At 38.4% G+C, this 18525-nt stretch overlaps 1 protein-coding gene across 2 annotated transcripts in view; it reads right to left on the bottom strand.

Annotated features, from left to right (window-relative positions):
- The window catches only part of CPED1 (cadherin like and PC-esterase domain containing 1), a 317314-nt gene extending 302459 nt beyond the window's left edge, over positions 1 to 14855 (bottom strand). The window contains exons 1-2 of one of the 2 annotated variants that reach the window (XM_032761566.2): positions 14660 to 14855; positions 13702 to 14181 (exon numbers count right to left, since the gene is read on the bottom strand). In XM_032761566.2, the coding sequence (XP_032617457.1) occupies positions 13702 to 13950 (249 nt within the window). In that variant the 5' untranslated portion in view covers positions 13951 to 14181; positions 14660 to 14855. Of the gene's footprint in view, positions 1 to 13701; positions 14182 to 14659 lie in introns of those variants that run through there. The other variant, XM_032761567.2, reaches the window with a different exon arrangement.
- Positions 14856 to 18525: the final 3670 nt, after the last annotated feature.

The following is an 18525-nucleotide window of genomic DNA, read 5'->3' as shown; positions in this document are numbered from 1 at the left end:
CTTTATGGGACCAATTGTGTTGCAGAATAGCTTTTGGCTTTCTTCTGTGGCTGGCTGGAAAGGGAATTTCCTTTCCTAGAGTTCTAGTTTATTCTGAAAGGGTGTAGCAGTAGGTCTGAGTCAGGTCTAAAGTGGAAACCATGTCTTAGATGGTCAAACAAATTGCTTTGGTCTTCTCAGGAAGGCAGGAGGTGAAGACATCTTTTGAATGAAGGAAGACCTGGGTGGGGACGTTGTTTGGGAATAATCAGAGTTTAAGAGCTGAATGGAAAGTACAAAAGAAGAATTCAAGGACTGCTGACCACCACAGAGAATTCTATACTGAATATACAACATGAACTTACACTAGATCTCGTTCGTCCATTCATTCAACATATTATGTGCCAGGAATTGTGTAAACTTGGTCTCTGCCCAGATCCAGCTGACAGTAATTTATTGGAAAATTTTGCTTTAATGCTAGATTTCACAGGGTATGGTTACATTACTATAAATGCTTGGTTGCTTTGGAAATGTGCTTAGGATTACGCACACATTGTTGGATCATGAGACATACTCCTATATATATCCCAGAAAAGGGGCTTCCTTGTAAGATATTATTTTACAAGAAAAATAGGAGACAATTCTAGCTTTTGAAGTTCATATGTCTGACAGAATATGTTTCCACAAATACAGTTTATCTGCTCTCCAGCAAAACAAGTTTGTTAAAAGCAAACATGGTCATATTTTAATCATTTTTTTAAAAGAAACATAGTACACTCACCTCCTTTCTTCCCTATCCTCATATACTCCCCCACAAGAAAACTAACTCTGCCTCAAACCTATCTGCTTTTAAAATAGCTTATGTAGTTCTAAAATACTTAGATAAGTAGGTTTAGCTTGTACCATTGGGAGTTTCAGATGTGTTATTAATGTTTTCACTGTTTATTCAGAAAAAAAAAAGATAGTTCTTAAAGATAATAACAGAGAGGGAGTAAATGGAAACATTCAAAATCACTTCTGCCCTCTGGGTGTGTCCAGTAGGGAAGGTTTACTGCTCAGTATGAAAGTCAACTTTCTGATTGATGCTTTGCTAAGGTTGGGTAGTTCCTTTACTACTATAGAAAAGTTAATTTCCTGTTCCGTTTTTCCTGAAGCATTTGTGCACTTTGGCTAAATTAATACTAGATTTTCCACCAGGGAAGAAGTAGGCTTAGGGCTGTAGCTATTGGAATGCTATTATACTTCCTATTGCTTGTTAAAGAAATAGTGAAACATCAAGAGGAAACTCAATTGTAGCAGCACAATTTTGGACTCCTAGTGGCATTTTGAAACATAACTTTATAACTTGGCATTTGTATAGCACACTATACTATAAATTTTTAACGAAAAGAGTGTTTCCAGTAATCACATTTGTGTTATATATAAATGTCTTCTTTTCCCAAGAGGCACCAAATGCAATGAGAATATTTTAATGATATCATTCTTTTGGATATGAAACTGTATATTCCCCTGTCTTTTATAATCTCAATGTTTTTCAAAGTACTCTCAGCTAAAGTGTCTAATTAGATCCCATAGCACCTCTGTGGCAGGCATTTCGATCCCTGGACCACAGACTAGGAAAATAAAACCCAAAGAAGTCACTTGTCCACGGTCACTCAACTCTTCATTATGCAAACTGGGATTCCCCATTTCAGTCCCAGGTAATTTCCCTTTCTCTTGGAAAGGGTGAATGGGTCACGGCAGGATCTGTTTCAGACACATGAACTTTTAACAGGTTGTTCTGGTGGTTTCTAGAAGTCTGCACCACCACCCTAACACCACCTACTTTTTCCTATGCCAAAAGAAATAAGAAATATCATGACCCCGGAGCAATATTATTTTTTAAGTAAATTCCATTTTCTTCCCATAGTTACACATTACCATCAGGCATCTTCCTCCACCTGACTCTCTCTTCCTAGACTGGCTACCCCAAATCCCTCTCTCAAGCATACTCAAAATATGCTCAGGTCAGCAATTACCAGCTTCAGTTTGTCGAGATCAGCTGTGATGTATGTTACAAGAGATTGGCTATGAAAAGAACTAAAATATCAAAATTTGTGAATAATTTATGTTTAATAAATGAGGGAAGATATGTTGCATTCTGACTCCTGGCAGTCAAAGTGACTTTCTTGAGCAGATGAGGAAGTATTATGCATATCCCTGGAAACCCCATGGAATATGCTTGCATTTGACTGTATCTATAGGTGCCAAAAAGGAAAGTGGACAAGCAGCTTTAAACATTTACCTGAGCAAAATGTACCAAAGAAAACACAGGGTGACAATAAAAAATACATACTATATATGCATTATTGAAGAAAATATAATGTAACATATACCCAGTGCTTGTTTTTGAGATCAGAGCTTAATCCCATCTTCTCAGGGGAAGAAAGGACACATGTAATGTTTATCGAACATTGACTCTGGCCAACAACCATGCTTGATGCTTTCAAACATATGATTTTATTCAGTTCCCACAAACAGGGGTTAGTTCCATTTTCCAATAAGAGAACTGAGGATTTAAAAACGTATATAAAATTTGCCAATTGTCCTATAGCTAAGATAAAGCTGGAATTTGGACCAATGTATTCCACAACATACCCATGATCTGCTAGGCTTCTTATTCAATATACTTAACAGGCTTGAGATTGAAAGCTGTGCTGAAGATTGTAAGATCTATTCTCAACAGCAATATTCAGTTACAGAGCTTCCCTCTTACCAAGTTACTCTGATTGGCCTGCACTATAAATGAACTGGTAGGTGTTCCTACTGAGAACACCCAGATAAAGATTAGGGACACCAAAGGTAGTTATATGTCAAGGAACATGATAAGGCCCATTCTGCACTGCCAAATCCATGTGTTCTTCTTAATATTATTTTGATCCATCTATTATTTTGGATCATAAATACCCCTAGCCTCTCTTAGTGAATTTAATTGAGAGTTGAATAAAATTTTTTAAGATCCTTATACATGGCTGACTCAGTCTTTATCATATTTCTTTCTGAACTCCATACATGATAAGTCAAAATGCTTAATTTTATATTTTGAACAAGTCTCCAAAAAGTGTAAAAGTTGACAAAGTTCTGTTTACCTTGCAAATTTCCAAATTTGATGTAATTTCTGCCACAGAACATAAATCCTATGTTAGAACATGAGCTCATTCTTTTAGTGAGAACAGATCCCTTGGAAAAAAATATCTAAAGGAAGCCAAGGGGAAAAACGAAACCAAAACATTCCTTTCACCCCAAAAGGCCACAGACTCAGAGTTGATAACAGGAAGCACTTTTTATAATGTCAGTGTATTTAGTGGTTTCCATTTCAGAGGGTTTATCTTGTATGAATTTTCAATTCCATTAAAACAAGAAACAGAATCGCTTAGAAGGAGAAAGAAGCAGAAGTTCCTGCCACTATCTGAAAAAACAAGAGAGAATGACACTTACAAAATGATTAATTCTTTGATACATATGACATTTAATACAACTTGTTAAAATTTGAGCTTCATCAAGACTTCATTAAAATGTATCAATGTAAACAAATTTGAATTTGTTTAAATTCTCTCAGTATGAGCAATTTTTCACCCATACGCATATTTCATTATAAAAATTTAACATCATTCTAATCAACTGTCTCAGATAAATTCACAAGCATTAAATGCTCATCAGGCAGCCTAACTAATTCTATGGAAGTTGCATACCTATTAGTGTGTTGATAACATCTCTTGAGAGCCTCCTATACATAAACTCTTGTATTTAAATTCCATCAGCAAGATTTTTAAATCTACATCTTCCAATCTAGTTACAATATAAAAATGTATAAAAGGAATGGCTCAATTTTAGGTAGGATCAATCTATTAAAAATGGAAATTCCTTAACAGAAATAGAGTTTAGATGATGGTGACAATGAGGATAAAAAAAAAGAGATGTAAACAGAAAGGCACAATGATTAGGAAAGGATGTTATTTTTATTATTATCATGGTAGGTACTTGAGAATGTTTATAGGCTAAGGATTTCAATGAGACAATGGAGCTGATGATAATGAGAAATCAGTGATAGTTAATTAATCAAAGATAATTAATCAACTTTAATGTAGAAGTGGCATGATGATTACCATTAGCCAGAAGTCCAAGAGATAGTACAGTAAAGAGATCAAGGGATACTTGTACAGGAAGAAGGAGAAGTGGAGGACTTTTGAGTTCAGCAAGAGAAAGAAAAGAGGGAGAAAGAGTTCCTCTCATATCTTGCCCTGCTCTAGAGTTGGCAAATTCAAATTCATCATTCATTTATTTATTCATTCACTGACTGAATATTTATTCAATGCTCACTATGTATCAGAGGCTGTTTTGACACTGGGGATGTAGCAGTAAGCCTATCAAATAAAGTATTTGATCTGAAGGAGCTTATATTCCATGCAGAAAGACAATAAACAAGTGAATAGATTTGTTACTCAGGGTCCAAAATCTTAATCTCTTTCCTCCTATCTGCACTCAACTCACTCCTCCCCATCCCCAGCTATAACATGCTGTTCGTCTCAGCAACTCAGACTTAAAAAAAAAAAAGATTCTGCAAAACTGAGGACTTGCCTATAGATCAGCAAGTCTGACGTTGAGTGATACATCAGCCTCCCTAAATTTGGTCTTGACTCAAAAGATTCATTTTACTGTGGAAAGGCAACAGCTTAGAGGCTGGGGGATAGAGAGAGAAACTCAACAAAGCTTTCATCTCAGACATTTCTTATCCAAAGACTTATGTTCATTGCAGCAATTATTTATTGCTCACTGACTTTGTGAAGGCCAAATGTTAGGATCTATAGGGTCCACAGAGAGGAGTGAGTCTTCAAGGAAATTAAATAATAATTATTTTCATAGTTAATATTTATTGAGTGCTTTCTATCTGCCAGACACTTTAAGTGCTTCATGTGATTTATCTCATTTAAGGCTCATGTTAGCCTGGGGAGTTGGTGATAATATATCCATATTCGGGTAAGGAAACTAAATCCTAGAGAGGTCAAGAAATGTGCCCAAGGTAACAAGTTAACAAATGATATTAATTTGAATGCAGTGTTTATGTACTTAACTATTCTGCCTTCCCAAATTTATTAGTTTCCTAGAGCTGCTGTAACAAAGTATTCGAAGCTGGATAGTTTAAAACAAGAGAAGCTTACTTACTAAATCTCGTAATTCTGGGGGCTAGAAGCCTAAAATAACAGTGTCAGCAGTTCCTCTGAAACTTGTGGTAGAATCCTTCCTTGACTCTTGAGTTTCTGGGGGTTTGCCACAATCTTTGATGTCCATTAGTGTGCAGCTGCATGACTCCAGTGTCTGCCCTCAACATTACATGGCATTCTCCCTGTGTGTCTCTGTCTTCTTATGCTGTCCTCTTCTTTTCATTTTTTATTTTATTTTATTTTTTTTTTCGGGACCGAGTTTCGCTCTTCTTACCCAGGCTGGAGTGAAGTGTCACAATCTCAGCTCACTGCAACCTCTGCCTCCTGGGTTCAAGTGATTCTCCTGTCTTAGCCTACCGAGTAGCTGGAATTACAGGTGCCCGCCACCACGCCCAGCTAGTTTTTTTTGTATTTTTAGTACAGACAGGGTTTCACCATGTTGGCCAGGCTGGTCTCGAACTCCTGACCTCAGGTGATCCACCCACCTTGGCCTTCCAAACTGCTGGGATTGCAGGTGTGAGTCACCACGCCCCATCTACTGTCTTCTTATAACACCAGTCATATTGGATTAGGGGCCACCTTACTCCAGTGTGGCTTCACCCTAACTAATTATATCTGCGATAACCCTATTTCCAAGTAAGGTCACATTCTGAGGTACTGGAGTTTAGGGCTTCAACATATCTTTTCAGGGACGGGGTACACAATTCAACCCATAATACCAATGAATGGAGTTAGCATATGGGGCTATAATAAAATAGAAAGGACATAGGTCTCAGTCCAGTCCTGTCCACACTATCAACTTATTATGTTACTTTGAGAGAGCCACTTTCTTTCTGTGGCCTTCTTTCTCTTCACTTAAAAAAGAAAGATGTTGAACTTAATCATCTCTAACTTATTTGCAGTTCTAACATTCTAATGTTCCTTCATTTCTAAATAGTTACAATGAAACATAAGTTTTATTAGGGATGTTTAAGCACACATCCACTTATGGAGATAAGGGCTGCTATGATGAAGGAGGTGAAACTTCATAGGTTCTCAAAAGCTTTAAGAATGATCATGAAGATTTCTAGAGGTATTGAGTAGAGCAGGCTCCCTGGAGGAGACTCCTGACAGAAGGAGAGATGTGGGAGTTTAGAAAATAGGCTGTTGGCTGGATTATGGATTACACACAGAGACAGGGTAGAGATAAGGCTGGAAAAGTATGTTGGAACATGCCAGGATCAGGGCGGTTTCTACTCAATTGAGTGTGCTCAACGTTACAACTCCTGAAGGCTTTCAGCAGAGGTATTAATGGGACCTGTGCACAGACTGCATAGAATATGCAGGCAGATGGAGGGGTAACTGGTTAAACCACTGAACGAGTCTAGGTTAGTGACGAGGACACAGCATTGAGATTGTGAAGGTAGATGCTAAGATTTTGGAATCTGATGAACTCTTACCTGAATTAATTTGGAGGACTAGAGAAAATTCCACTTTACATAGCCATAAAGGCTGTGCTCATGTGATATTTACTAAAATTATACTAGTATAATAAAGGGCTAAATGCACAGCACGGTCCCAGAGAGAAATTAGAAGTTAGAGCTAAAAAAGGAGCACCATGTCTACAGGCAATATATAAACCACAAGGAGGAAATCCAGATCTGGGCCAGATGCCAAGGAGAAGAGGAAGCAACATGCAAGCTGGTTGAGACTAATGTTTCTGAATAAGGGCTGTGAACAAGGCAAGAAAGTTTTGGACTTTGCACAACAATGTAAATATGATTAATACTACTGAACTGTATACTTACAAATGGTTAAGAGGGTAAATTTTATAATATGTGGGGTTTTTTTTTACCTGTATTAAAATTTTTTAAGGATAATTCCTTTTTTTTTTTTTTTTTTTTGAGACAGGAGCTTGCTCTGTCACCTAGGCTGGAGTGCAGAGGCACGATCACAAGTCACTGCAGCCTTGACATCCCTGGCTCAAGCAATCCTCCCACCTCGGCCTCTCGAGTAGCTGGGGTGCTCCAGGCACATGCCATCAATCCCAGCTAATTTTTTTAACTTTTTGTGGAGATAGGCTCTCCCTATTTTGCCTAGGCTGTTCTTGAACTCCTGGACTTAAGTGATCCTCCTGCCTCAGCCTCCCAAAGTGCTAGGATTACAGATGTGAGCCACCACTCCCAGAGTTATTGAAGAAGAAGAAGAAGAAAGAAGAAAGAAGAAGAAGAAGAAGAAGAAGAAGAAAGAAGAAGAAGAAGAAGAAGAAGAAGAAGAAGAAGAAGAAGAAGAAGAAGAAGAAGAAGAAGAAGAAGAAGAAGAAGAAGAAAGAGAAGAAGAAGAAGAAGAAGAGAAGGAGAAGGAGGAGAAGAAGAAGAAGGTGGAGATGGAGGAGGAGGTGGAGGAGGAGGAGGAGAAGAAGAAGAAGAAGAAGAAGAGGAGGAGGAGGAGGAGGAAGGGGAAGGGGAAGGGGAAGGGGGGGAAGGGGAAAGGGAAGGGGAGGGGAAGGGGAAGGGGAAGCAGAAGCGGAAGGGGAAGGGGAAGAAGGAGAAGGAGAAGAAGAAATTGAAGAATGCTGTGGCCTTTCTAATTAGGAGCTGGCCATGTCGCTCAGTGGTAGGCCTCAGATTTGGTAAGAAGCCAGGCAAGATGGATTTGGTGAAGAGCAAGGTATGGAGAAGAAGAAAGAAATATCAAAGGTGTAAAAACTATGCATCTAAGAAAATGGTGGTTGGGTGTCAGGTCCTATTCATGGAAATAGGGAGATTAAGAGGAGTCATTGATTTGGTCATGAAGTTTGTGAAATAAATTATTTAAATTTTTGTAGTATTTTATAATATTATAGAAAAAGGTAACAGGAATTTGAAGAGGTAGGTGATATGTCATCTGCCAAGGGTGAAAATTAACAATAGGCAAAATTGATACATTCATCAAGGAAAAGTATAAAACAAGGCAAATATCCAAGGGCCTAAGGTTGGAAATGTCTACCTGTGTCATCAGAGAGAGGAAATGAACTCAAAAAGAGACCACACGTTTTTCAGAATAATCTTGCTGTGTTGTGGAATTCAAAAAGGAAATTTCAAGAAAGAGTCACTTCCCAATAGCAGAAGATGCCTCAGAGAAGAAGGATGTAGATTGAAAATAGATCATTAGATTTGGTAATAAGGGGTTCACCAAGAGCGGTTTCAATAGAAATGACCAAATGCAAAGGATAAGGAATGGGGAGAGGTAACAAGGAAGTACATGCAAAGAGAACCAGTTACAGTTTCTCCGAATGGAAGTAGAGAGACAGGGAGCATATTATATCAGGTAGATTGCCAGGTACAAAGAAAGCTTATTGTTTTATTAGTTCTACACATGTTTGCTGGCAGGAGGAAAGATTTGGAATTGGCAATATTATAAGTAATAGAAGGTAACTGTGGAGCCAATTTTGAAAAATGTTGAAAAGGGGGTGTTCAGGAACACACATGGAAAGTAAGATTTGGCAAAGAAGAGGCATATTGAAACAGCCTACCAACTGGTCTTCCTGCCTTCGATTCTACTCCAGTCCATTCTGCAATGTGTGTTCGTACTTTCTCTCTAATACACTTATGTATTTATGCCAGTCTTTGCTTAACGTTCTTCAGGGATTCTCTGTTGCCTTTGGAGTAGAATCCAGACTGCTTACCATGTGCACATTTCCAACATCCAGACCCTGCTGACTTTTCTACTTTGTGTATTTGCCTTCCTGCTTCCATCAGTAACAACAACAACACACACACACACACACACACACAGTATAACAAATACTTTGAATTCTCCAAATGTATCAGGCTATCTGGCTATTTCATTTCTTATTTGTATATGCAGGCTGTTCTGCACGTAATACTTTTTTCTTTCTCTACCCTCTCTAGTTCCTTCTCAACATTCAAAAAGTAGTCTTGTAATTATCAGTCTCCTATCACCGTACTAATTTACTTGTCTGTCTCACGGAAGCTTTTATTTCTGTATAACTTGTATCTCATAAAGAGGCTAATACATACAAATTGTTCAATAAATATTTACTAAATGAATGAAAATGAATAAATGAAAGGTATCAGGAGGAGAAAGGGTAGAGATGAAGCAAGATTCTGTGGGGGATTTTTTTTTTAGTTACAGAGAAGGATTCTCAGTGAGATAATTACAACATTTTTATATAAAAGAAGAGACCTCTTCCCAAGAGTGCGAGGATTTTTTGCTGGATTTTTGGTGGATTTCTAGAAAGCAAAGTTATGAAACTACTGTCTCAGTAGTGAGTAGGTCACATTGCCTCATCTACCCCTCTAGTGGGCATTACTCACCGTTGTTGTGGTCATCAAACTAAGGACAGTGTTTTCACTGTCTCTGAAGCACAGACCTGGAAGCTCCTACTCACAGTACTGATTGAAAAGGAGGGTCCACCTCACCTTTGCACCTGCAGGGCGACCCCCATCCAGGGGCTAGCTTCTCTACTGGCTGCCCTGAGAAGCCAAAAAACTCAACCTGTAAGTACCATGAGAGGGACTCCAATCAATAAAAGGCAGGAGAAGAGATCAGGCCATAAATTGCTTGCCCTTTCTGCTCCTTTTGTCTGGCACCTCTACTGAGACGTGGTCGTTGAAGAAAGCCTCTCTGGAAATGACTTGCAATAATGTACTCCCTTCTGTTTGCTCTCCCTTCTCTGTTCTTTCCTCACTCTTGTGTCCCTGGGATTGCATTCTCCAATAAAGTGTTAGCATGCAAGTGTTTGCCTCCAGTTCTATTTCTAGAAAACCTGGGCCACGTAAGGAATTTTTTTAGAAAGTTTCAAATGTTAAATATATTATTTACTAGTAGAAATGCAAACAAGATTAATTAGATCATTTTCAATGAGAACATCCACTTATTTGCATTGGGCTGTGTTTGGATCCTTGAGAAAGTAGATGCCATATAGAACGGTCATTTAAAGAGAAGGGAGAGTCAAGAAGACATGGGAAATGAATAGTCAAGCAACAGTCAACAAAATAGTAGTTCTCATTTTGGAGCCATCAACAGGAGGTAATCAGAAACACATGGCTATGGTGAGTATAAACGTATTCCCCAAATAACAAAGTTTCCATTAAAGGAGCATATACTAAGGAGATTTTCTTTCATTGTTTCTGTTTATAATTTAATGTGCTTCCTGTGCTATGAAATGTTAAAATGTTAGATGCTATAAAATAGATAAATCTATTGCGTGACCTACTTTGATGAAGACAACACATCTGTGTTTATATATTAAATTGAAATAATTTTTAAGACTTGGCAGATTGTCAGGCAATATTCAGACTACTGATATTGAGAGAAAACTCAGAAGAAGTGACAAAAATACATCTGCTTAGCCAAGCCCTTTGGATTATTCAAATGGAAAAATGAATTAAAGTTTGGCAAGAAAGAGGGAGAGTACTTCCTCACTCTGGAAAGTTGGCATATACTATACCATGATTTCAATCCATACTGAAAACAGCTTTACACATTGAACCAGATCCCATGTGTAAAAGTGTGCGGGGTAAAGTCACCCACGATCAAATATTTGGTAGTACAGAACCCTCCATTAGGAGGCTGACAAAGTAGAAAAGGTCTTCTCATAGATACAACTGCAACAAAAAAGGCTGGGAAATACGTATTACTTATTCAATGAATAAAAACTCTGATCCAAGAAGTTTTTATTTCTGTGTATTTACTTTGGTTTCTGAATGTTTATCCCTGCAAACACTAAAACATTCACTGAAACACTTGTTCTAATATGCTCAGTTGAAGTATTTAATTATGCTTTTTTGATTTTACGTTTTTAAATCTAGATCAAATTTACACATCCTGGAGGGGCAGTTAGTTTAACATGTAAACATACTGGTTGTTAAGCATTTGCAGTGGTTCTTAGCATGTTTTTAGTTCTGAATATCTGACAGAAATCTATAATTTCCCCCCAAAGATCTTCACATACACCTACATTACAGTATTTTTCATAAAATGTCATGGATGTATACATTGTATACATCTAAATACATTCTGGAATCCATGAACCCTAGGTCAAAATCAGCTGCTTTAAGTAACTTTTAAAAACACTTAAAGCAAAGATTTGACTAAGATTTGAGTAAATAAAAGTAATAACAAAATCCAAAATTTACGGATAGAAACAATGCTACTTCTATAAAATGCCTCAAAGCTAATTCTAGGTTTTCAGGAAACCTATATAGCATCTAATCAGTTTTTTTTTTTTTTAATGAACTTCACAGATAGTTACTTTAGAAAATGATCAATATATTGATCCCAAAAGCTTTCTCTCTTCATTTTAGCCATCTGAAAGAGTATCTAATAATTTAAATTGGAGTATGATTTGACTCCTTTTTCAAAACATATACTATAAGTAGAATTAATTTGTATCTGGTTTTAATTAACATGTGTATGATACTTTCTTTCTCACTTCCTTTCTGTCTCAAATAAAAAGTGGCTTTAATCCAGGGGCTGGCATAGGTTAAAAATGGAATGACATGGCTAATGTTTGGAAATCTACTTTTCATATCCACTGGGCTCCTGAACTATAATTGTAAATTTAGCATCTTGCTTACAGTTAAAATACTTAAGACTGTGAATCATTTGTAAACCAAATTCATCATGTGTTTGGCATTTTTGGTGAAGAAAAGTCTCAAGTGAATGTTTTACACCAGCAGCCAGTAAGTTTCAGATGGTTTATAAGTAGTAGGAGATTCAAAGTTGAAATAAAATTTTCTATGACAGCCCACAAATAACAGCTAACATATGCCTAAATTACAAACAAAGCAGGAATCACACAGAACAAGGGGAATAAGAAAGCTGTAAGTTCATTAATAAAATCTTTTCATGCAAAATTCTTAGCAAAAATTTTAGGCATTAAATAAGAGCAAGACTATGTCAACTATTTTTGAATAAATTACTTTTCTCAATATTGGAAACTAACAAGAAATGACTTTAACAGTCACAGTTTACATCCATTGTAACTGTGATGTATTCAGGAAAAGAAAAAAAGTTAATGCTAGTATAAATGAACAACAACAACAAAAATACACATTCTTCAATCACTTTCCTGTGCCTAAAAATAGATATACAATCTCAGTTGCAGTTTCATTTTAAAGTGTTTCAACTTATATTATCTACTATTCTTTGTCATAAGATCGTTCTTGGTCAAGATGTTTCTTGGCATTACGGATAACAAATGAAGTCACTTAAAAGTTTCAAATTTTCTTTGTTTTAACTTAATGTTATTTTGTATTTCAATAAGTTCTTGTAGTTGTGGTTTCAAAAATTATTACAAGGGCTTTGAATTTACTTTTTATTTGGAGCATCAGCCCTGCAGTAGGAACCACGCAGCTTGATAGCTATTGCTGTGGGGATGCATCATGTCATAATGCTAACCATGTGACCTACCTAAATGGCACTGAGTGTCAGGCTCATTGTTCATAAAATGCTAATAATCATGTTTACTGTACCTGTCTCACAGGGCAGTAGTCTGAAAGGAAATAAATAAAAGAGTTTTGAAAACAGGTGGTGCTGGTCAATCGTGGAGGTTTTGGTAATAATGCTAGCGACAGAGCTGGTGTTCAAGTAGAAATTCTACTTCAAACGGTAACCGGCATCATAAGATCGAACAGAATCTACTGTAGATATAAGATGCTACTTTCAGAGCCCTCAATTATGGTGCTACAATACTACTTGTTGTAACATAAAATTTAGTAGCTTTGCCACCATGATTTTTTTTTGCGTGGATTTTTTTTTCTTTGTTCATGTTCTGTTTTACACTTGACTATGTTACAGGTCATTATTTTACTGATAGGTATGAGGAGAGTGGTATATTAAAATAGAAATCCTGTGTTACTTTGTGTGCTTTTTGTGTTTGTTTTTCAACATTTGACAAGTAAGATTAGTAAGTTTTGCTGAATAGTATAAATATAGAATAATCTGTATTTCCCTGATCCTATAAACAATAAAACACAGTGCATCAATTCTTTTGAAGAAACCTATTATCCTATTATTTTAAATGCTTTCGAAGTAAATATATTGCTTTAGAAATGTGGTCACCAATTAAGAATCGATCCAGCTAGTTACAAAATGAAACTCTGGAGAATCTTTGAGTCTGGAATGGTCTAAGTACTCATACTGACTGCCTTGAGAAAAGAGACACTCAAGGTTTATCAAAGTTTTTGAATCTTTGATTTATGTTTTTGAATTGTAAAGCCTCAGATCTCTTAGAATCCTGATATTTTAGAAAGAATCCACATCATCTTATGCCTCCTCCAAACTGTCTACTTCATTCCACTGAAATGAAGTGAAATCCTAAGAGATAAAGTAAGGCCAGAACTTTCTGGAAGTAACTATAAGAAGTTGAAGCTTATGTAACGTGTTTCCCTGTCATCAGGTCACTCTCTAGGCTGTTTACACTCTGGATCCCTTTCAGACCTCATGGAAGTTAATTTTAGTTTTATAGAAAGGACAGAGAAGCAGATTGCTGTCTTTGCAGAAACTGTCTCCATTAAGCTTATGAGAGTCTTACCTTTCTGGTTTCCTGGGCATTACCAGAGAGAAGGAAGCACTGTTTGTCCTGAGAGAATCCTTTCTTGCATCTGCTTGCCTGGATTTCAGTGGATGTGTGTGGGACAGCCCCAGGGGCAGCGGCTGTGAGCTTCCTCGTCCCTCGGAGGGTCAGAGTCTGGTAGAAGAGACAGATTGCCACCACTAAGCCCACCAAGAAGGGTCGGGGGCAAAATCGCCGACGACAAGGGAACACTGGGCGACAGACCATGACCAGTTCAGTTTCACTTGGCCCCTGTCCACGTTGCGGGAAAAGTCATAGCAGCTATTTTTTGTCAGCATGAAAAATACTAATCTGTCTTCTTTTTCCCCAACTCCAATCAAGTTTGCTTCATCCCTGCTTAAGAATTTTCCAAAGGGTTGTGCCAAAGAATCATAGGTCCCGAAAGTCTGAGGCATTTAATAAGAGCTCTTCCATGGATGACAGTCAAAACTGGATGACCTGAGTTTAAAAAAAGACATCAAATAATAATAGTTGTAACGAATAACCTGAGTGTACCCCAGGCTGCCAAACTGTTGCTTCCAGCAATGCCTTATTTTCACATCTTTAAACTCACAGTAAAGGAGTCCGACTCTGCCTCAGCTTTCCAGGAAGAGAGAAAACAATACCAAAGTAAATCTGGAGTCTGAAAACAGCATTGAAGAACGCAAAATATTAAAACCCAAAGTGCCTGTTGCACAGCTGAACTCAGGCCAGGTTGCCTTAGCAGTTCCTCAATTTTCCTCCGGTTTTAAAGCAGTCTTGCTTTCAGCCTTTTGTATGCTTCCCTTCATTTAGTTTTAAATTCCCACTGTCCTGTAAGTATTCACAGCTTTTAACATAAAAAGGGCATACGCAATTTGAATGGACATGGTTACTGTCAGGGTTTTTGCTTGAATTTGTTTCATTCCGTCTCAAGTTCAAAGTTCTATGTACTTACTCAGTTTTCATCCTTTTAGCCAGAAAAAAAAGTTTCCATGATTTCCTAATGGATTGCTGATGAAAACCACTCGGAAGGAAACACCCAGTCGTATGACTCCAATTCATCTCACACACACACAGAGACACACACACACACACACACACACACATAAACACACGCGCGCGCGCCCGCTGCACGCCCGGCAGGAGCAGAGGACCTCGGCATTGCAGCCACCCGGGGCCGGGCAGAGCGGGGCGGAGCTAAGGCCGGGTTCCTCTGGCCCTGGGGGCTGCTGGAGCAGCGCTGTCAGCTCTGGGTCCGAGACAGTGGGCTTCCCCACGTTGGAAACAGCAGCTAGCATTTCCCCAAATGAGGCTGCCTACCCAGAGCTGCAGAATTTAGAAACGTATCTGATGTCTGATCCTCTATGCAACTTCTTTTTCCTAATATAGAATTGGAAAAACAAATAGCCTTAGCCAATTGGGGACAAAGGTCGAGAATGAGACTAAAGTGAACTCCATGAGTGAATTGGGATATTCTTCACTCCAGGGAATTGTGGTTACTCTTCTGAGGATAAGAGGGTCACAAGTACTGTCTGGACCTCAGACAGCAAGCACCAGAATAACTCAGTCTCTCTCTGTGCCTTAGTATGGAACAGATCACAGATGTTCTTATTACTCCTTTCCTGGACTAATTAGTTGCGTCTTTCAATGATCTGATGCTTTATGGCCTGACATTTTGCTCCTAAAATGAGTTTATTATAGCAGGTGTTGGGGGTAACTTTTGCCCAGTAGATAAAGGTACACAGTGGGATTTGTCCAGAATCAGCTCAATCTAATTCTTGCAGACCTTCGGGTGGACGCTGCTAATACTGCAATTCTGCAAACCCCCTTCCACTTTTGCTGAGGCTGTCAAGGGGAGAGGAAATCAGTCCAGAAATCAGTCCTTGCTTTGCGAACTCTGGATACCCAGGGCTGTCTTAGCGCATAGCAGGCATTATTTAAAGGCTCTGGACCTGAAGAGGTTTTCAAACTTGTTTCTAAGCCAAACTCTTGTGGGTTGAGGTTCTCCGTGAGGCCACACCCCTAGAGTGAGCCTCACCCAGAGGCACGCCGCTGTCAGCCCCTTGTATTTTGAGAGACGGAGCGCCCCCTAGGGGTGCCCAGCTATCACAGATTCAGAGAAATGGGCATCTAGAGTTCCTTGCTTGTGAGAAACACTTTTAATATCCTATAGAACAAATTAATTAACATATTGCAGAAGAAATATTCACACGGAAGCTGGATTTATCCCAAGCCCTTGCATGTATCGCCTCCAGTGGCTTTAATATTATTTTATGTATAGATTCAGAGTCCTTAATCTTATGACAAATGGGATAGAGAAAAATAAAGTGATGCTTCACTTTTAGAAGCCAAAAGAGTTTTAAGAGAAAATGGCTGAACAATGGTGTTGTAGGACATATCGTTTTGGTGGATGCAATGCGATTTGAGAGATAATAAGAATTATGAGATTTCTAAATTGGAATCCAGGGTGTGACAATGCTGTTACTGAGTGATAAGGAATAGGCAGACAGTTCTATTAAGTTCTGTTAAGGCAAGAAGTCTGAAAAACAGAGTTTGGGGAATCTGAAGAGTCATTCTTATGCTTTATTAAATTGTTGAGAACAAGGTACAGAAGAAAGAGTAAATCAGATGCTAAAATAAAATTGCCTTTCAGGTGGGAGAAATGAAAGACAACAGTATTGAAAATTTTAAGATGATATAGCTAGACTTCAAATAACGGGAATTGGGAAGAAGGTGGAAAATTAGTATCCCAGAAATGATTCTAGTAGATTGAAGAACCCAGTTTCCCATTTTAACCACTGAGTCCAAGGGAGTGGAAGAAGGCAGTAAGGAAATATTTGCAAGAGAGAGAAAAGAGGTAGCATGAGACGGTGCAAACAAGAGGCGGAAAGGAGATATAGCAGGAATTATCACCAAATAGACTAAAGTGATCCACAAGCATCTGATTTTAGAGTAAACACAATCTGGATATGATTCATGGCACTGCCTTTTATCAGCTGTTCTTAAACAAGTGGTTTGACCAAAGTCTCAGCTTTCCTCATTCGTGAAATAAGGATACTAATGTTTACTTTGAAGTGTTGTTGGTACAACTAGATGAGATAATATATGGAAAGCAACTAAGCATTCTGTATTTGCTGGATAAATGAATGCTGAATGCATGTCTGTTAAGGTTTGAATCCTGAGGCTGTGCTCCATCCTCACTGAGCTTATGGGAGATGTGGTGTCAGACACATAAAAAGATAATTATCAAATAATGAGTCCCGTGGAACATCTAAACACCAAAAACAAACATGAGTTCTTAGTTCTCTTCCCTTCCCTCTTTGAGATAGAAGTGCACCCACCAGCAGATGCTGGTTTGGGAGGACAAGGGCAAGGGTGGCATGAAAGCAGCATGTGGAGACTCTACCTGAGAGGTATTTAGGCCGGAGCAGTAGGTTACACACATTCGAATGGAATGACAGAGCCTGAAGGAATCAGAAGAGTGAATGAGGCCAGTTGCGATGTTGCACACCTGTAATCCCAGCACTTTGGGAGGCCAAGGCGGGAGGATCACTTGAGCCCAGGAGTTTGAGACCAGCCTGGGCAACATGATGAAACTCCATCTCTGCAAAAAATTATCGGAGCTTGTTGGTGTGTGCCTGTGGTCCTAGCTACTCAAGAGGCTGAGGTAGGAGGATCACCTGAGCCTGGGGAGGTCAAGGCTACAGTGAGCCATGATTGTGCCACTGCACTCCAGCCTGGACAACAGAGTGAGACCCTGTCTCAAAAGCAACAAAACAAAACAAACAAACAAACAGGGAATAATAAAGACAGAACAAGTTAGTTTAGGGATGGGGTGAGAGGATAAATATTCACTAGAACCATGAGGCTGTAGATTCTGGCAGTATTTCAGACTAAATGCTTTTGTGCATATAATTTCATAAAGTACACTTTACACTAAATAATTTCAGTATTCAAGGGCCTGTATTTAAGCAGATTAATCTGGGACAATAGATTAACAGGCCTTTCAGGATCCTATCATTTCGAGCTTGGACAAAACAGAACCATCTTTCTCCCCAAACCTCTCCAACACAAAATATACGCTCCTTCCTACACATTTCATTTGGTCTTTGGTGTGGAGTAGGGGTAAGAGGAAAGTATGCACTCAAATAATTGTTTGAAGAAGGTATTTTTAAAAAATTTTTTTAACTAAGGGAATAAAAGTATTCTTAACATAAAATTCCAGTGTTGGATTAGGAACTTTTGGAAAGTAATATCTCTCTCTATCCCTCTGAGTCCCATCTTTCTCATAAAACAGGGGTTTCAGGAATCAACTGATGACCTCAAAGGTCACCCTAGGCTATGAAAATGTATGCTTTTAGGGATACATTTTGACATGGATTTCCTCTCTGTCTTCAGATTCTGGGCTCTGTTGCTTTCCTGCAGGGAACAGCCTTTCCCTTTCAAGATATTATCTGACTATGATAAGGTAAAATCCAGCTGTAGTCACTAGCAGTGACGTCATGGATTAAGTGCTGGAAGTCTTATCAGCAATGCCTGGTCTCTAACCCTCCAGTCCCTCTTCCCTAGAAAGTTTGACAGCCCTCTTCTCAGCTCCTATCACCTCTTATCTAATGCTGACTCTAGAACTTGCCCCATAAGCTATGAACTTAAGATGAGGTTTTTAAACCCTGAATGACACACTGAATCTCTACTATGCAGAAACATCATCCTAGGTGCTGGGAAAAACAGAAGACATATGACAAATACTATGAACAACTGAAATATAAGAAACACACTGATGAATAGGTCACAGCAGGATAACTGCTGAAACAACCGTAA

Source organism: Hylobates moloch, unplaced genomic scaffold (genome assembly GCF_009828535.3).
Source record: "Hylobates moloch isolate HMO894 unplaced genomic scaffold, HMol_V3 SCAFFOLD_1, whole genome shotgun sequence".
NCBI classification, from domain to species: Eukaryota; Metazoa; Chordata; class Mammalia; order Primates; family Hylobatidae; genus Hylobates; species Hylobates moloch.
The sequence above is the reverse complement of the archived record's forward strand: the minus strand, read 5'-3'. Positions and strand labels throughout refer to the sequence as shown.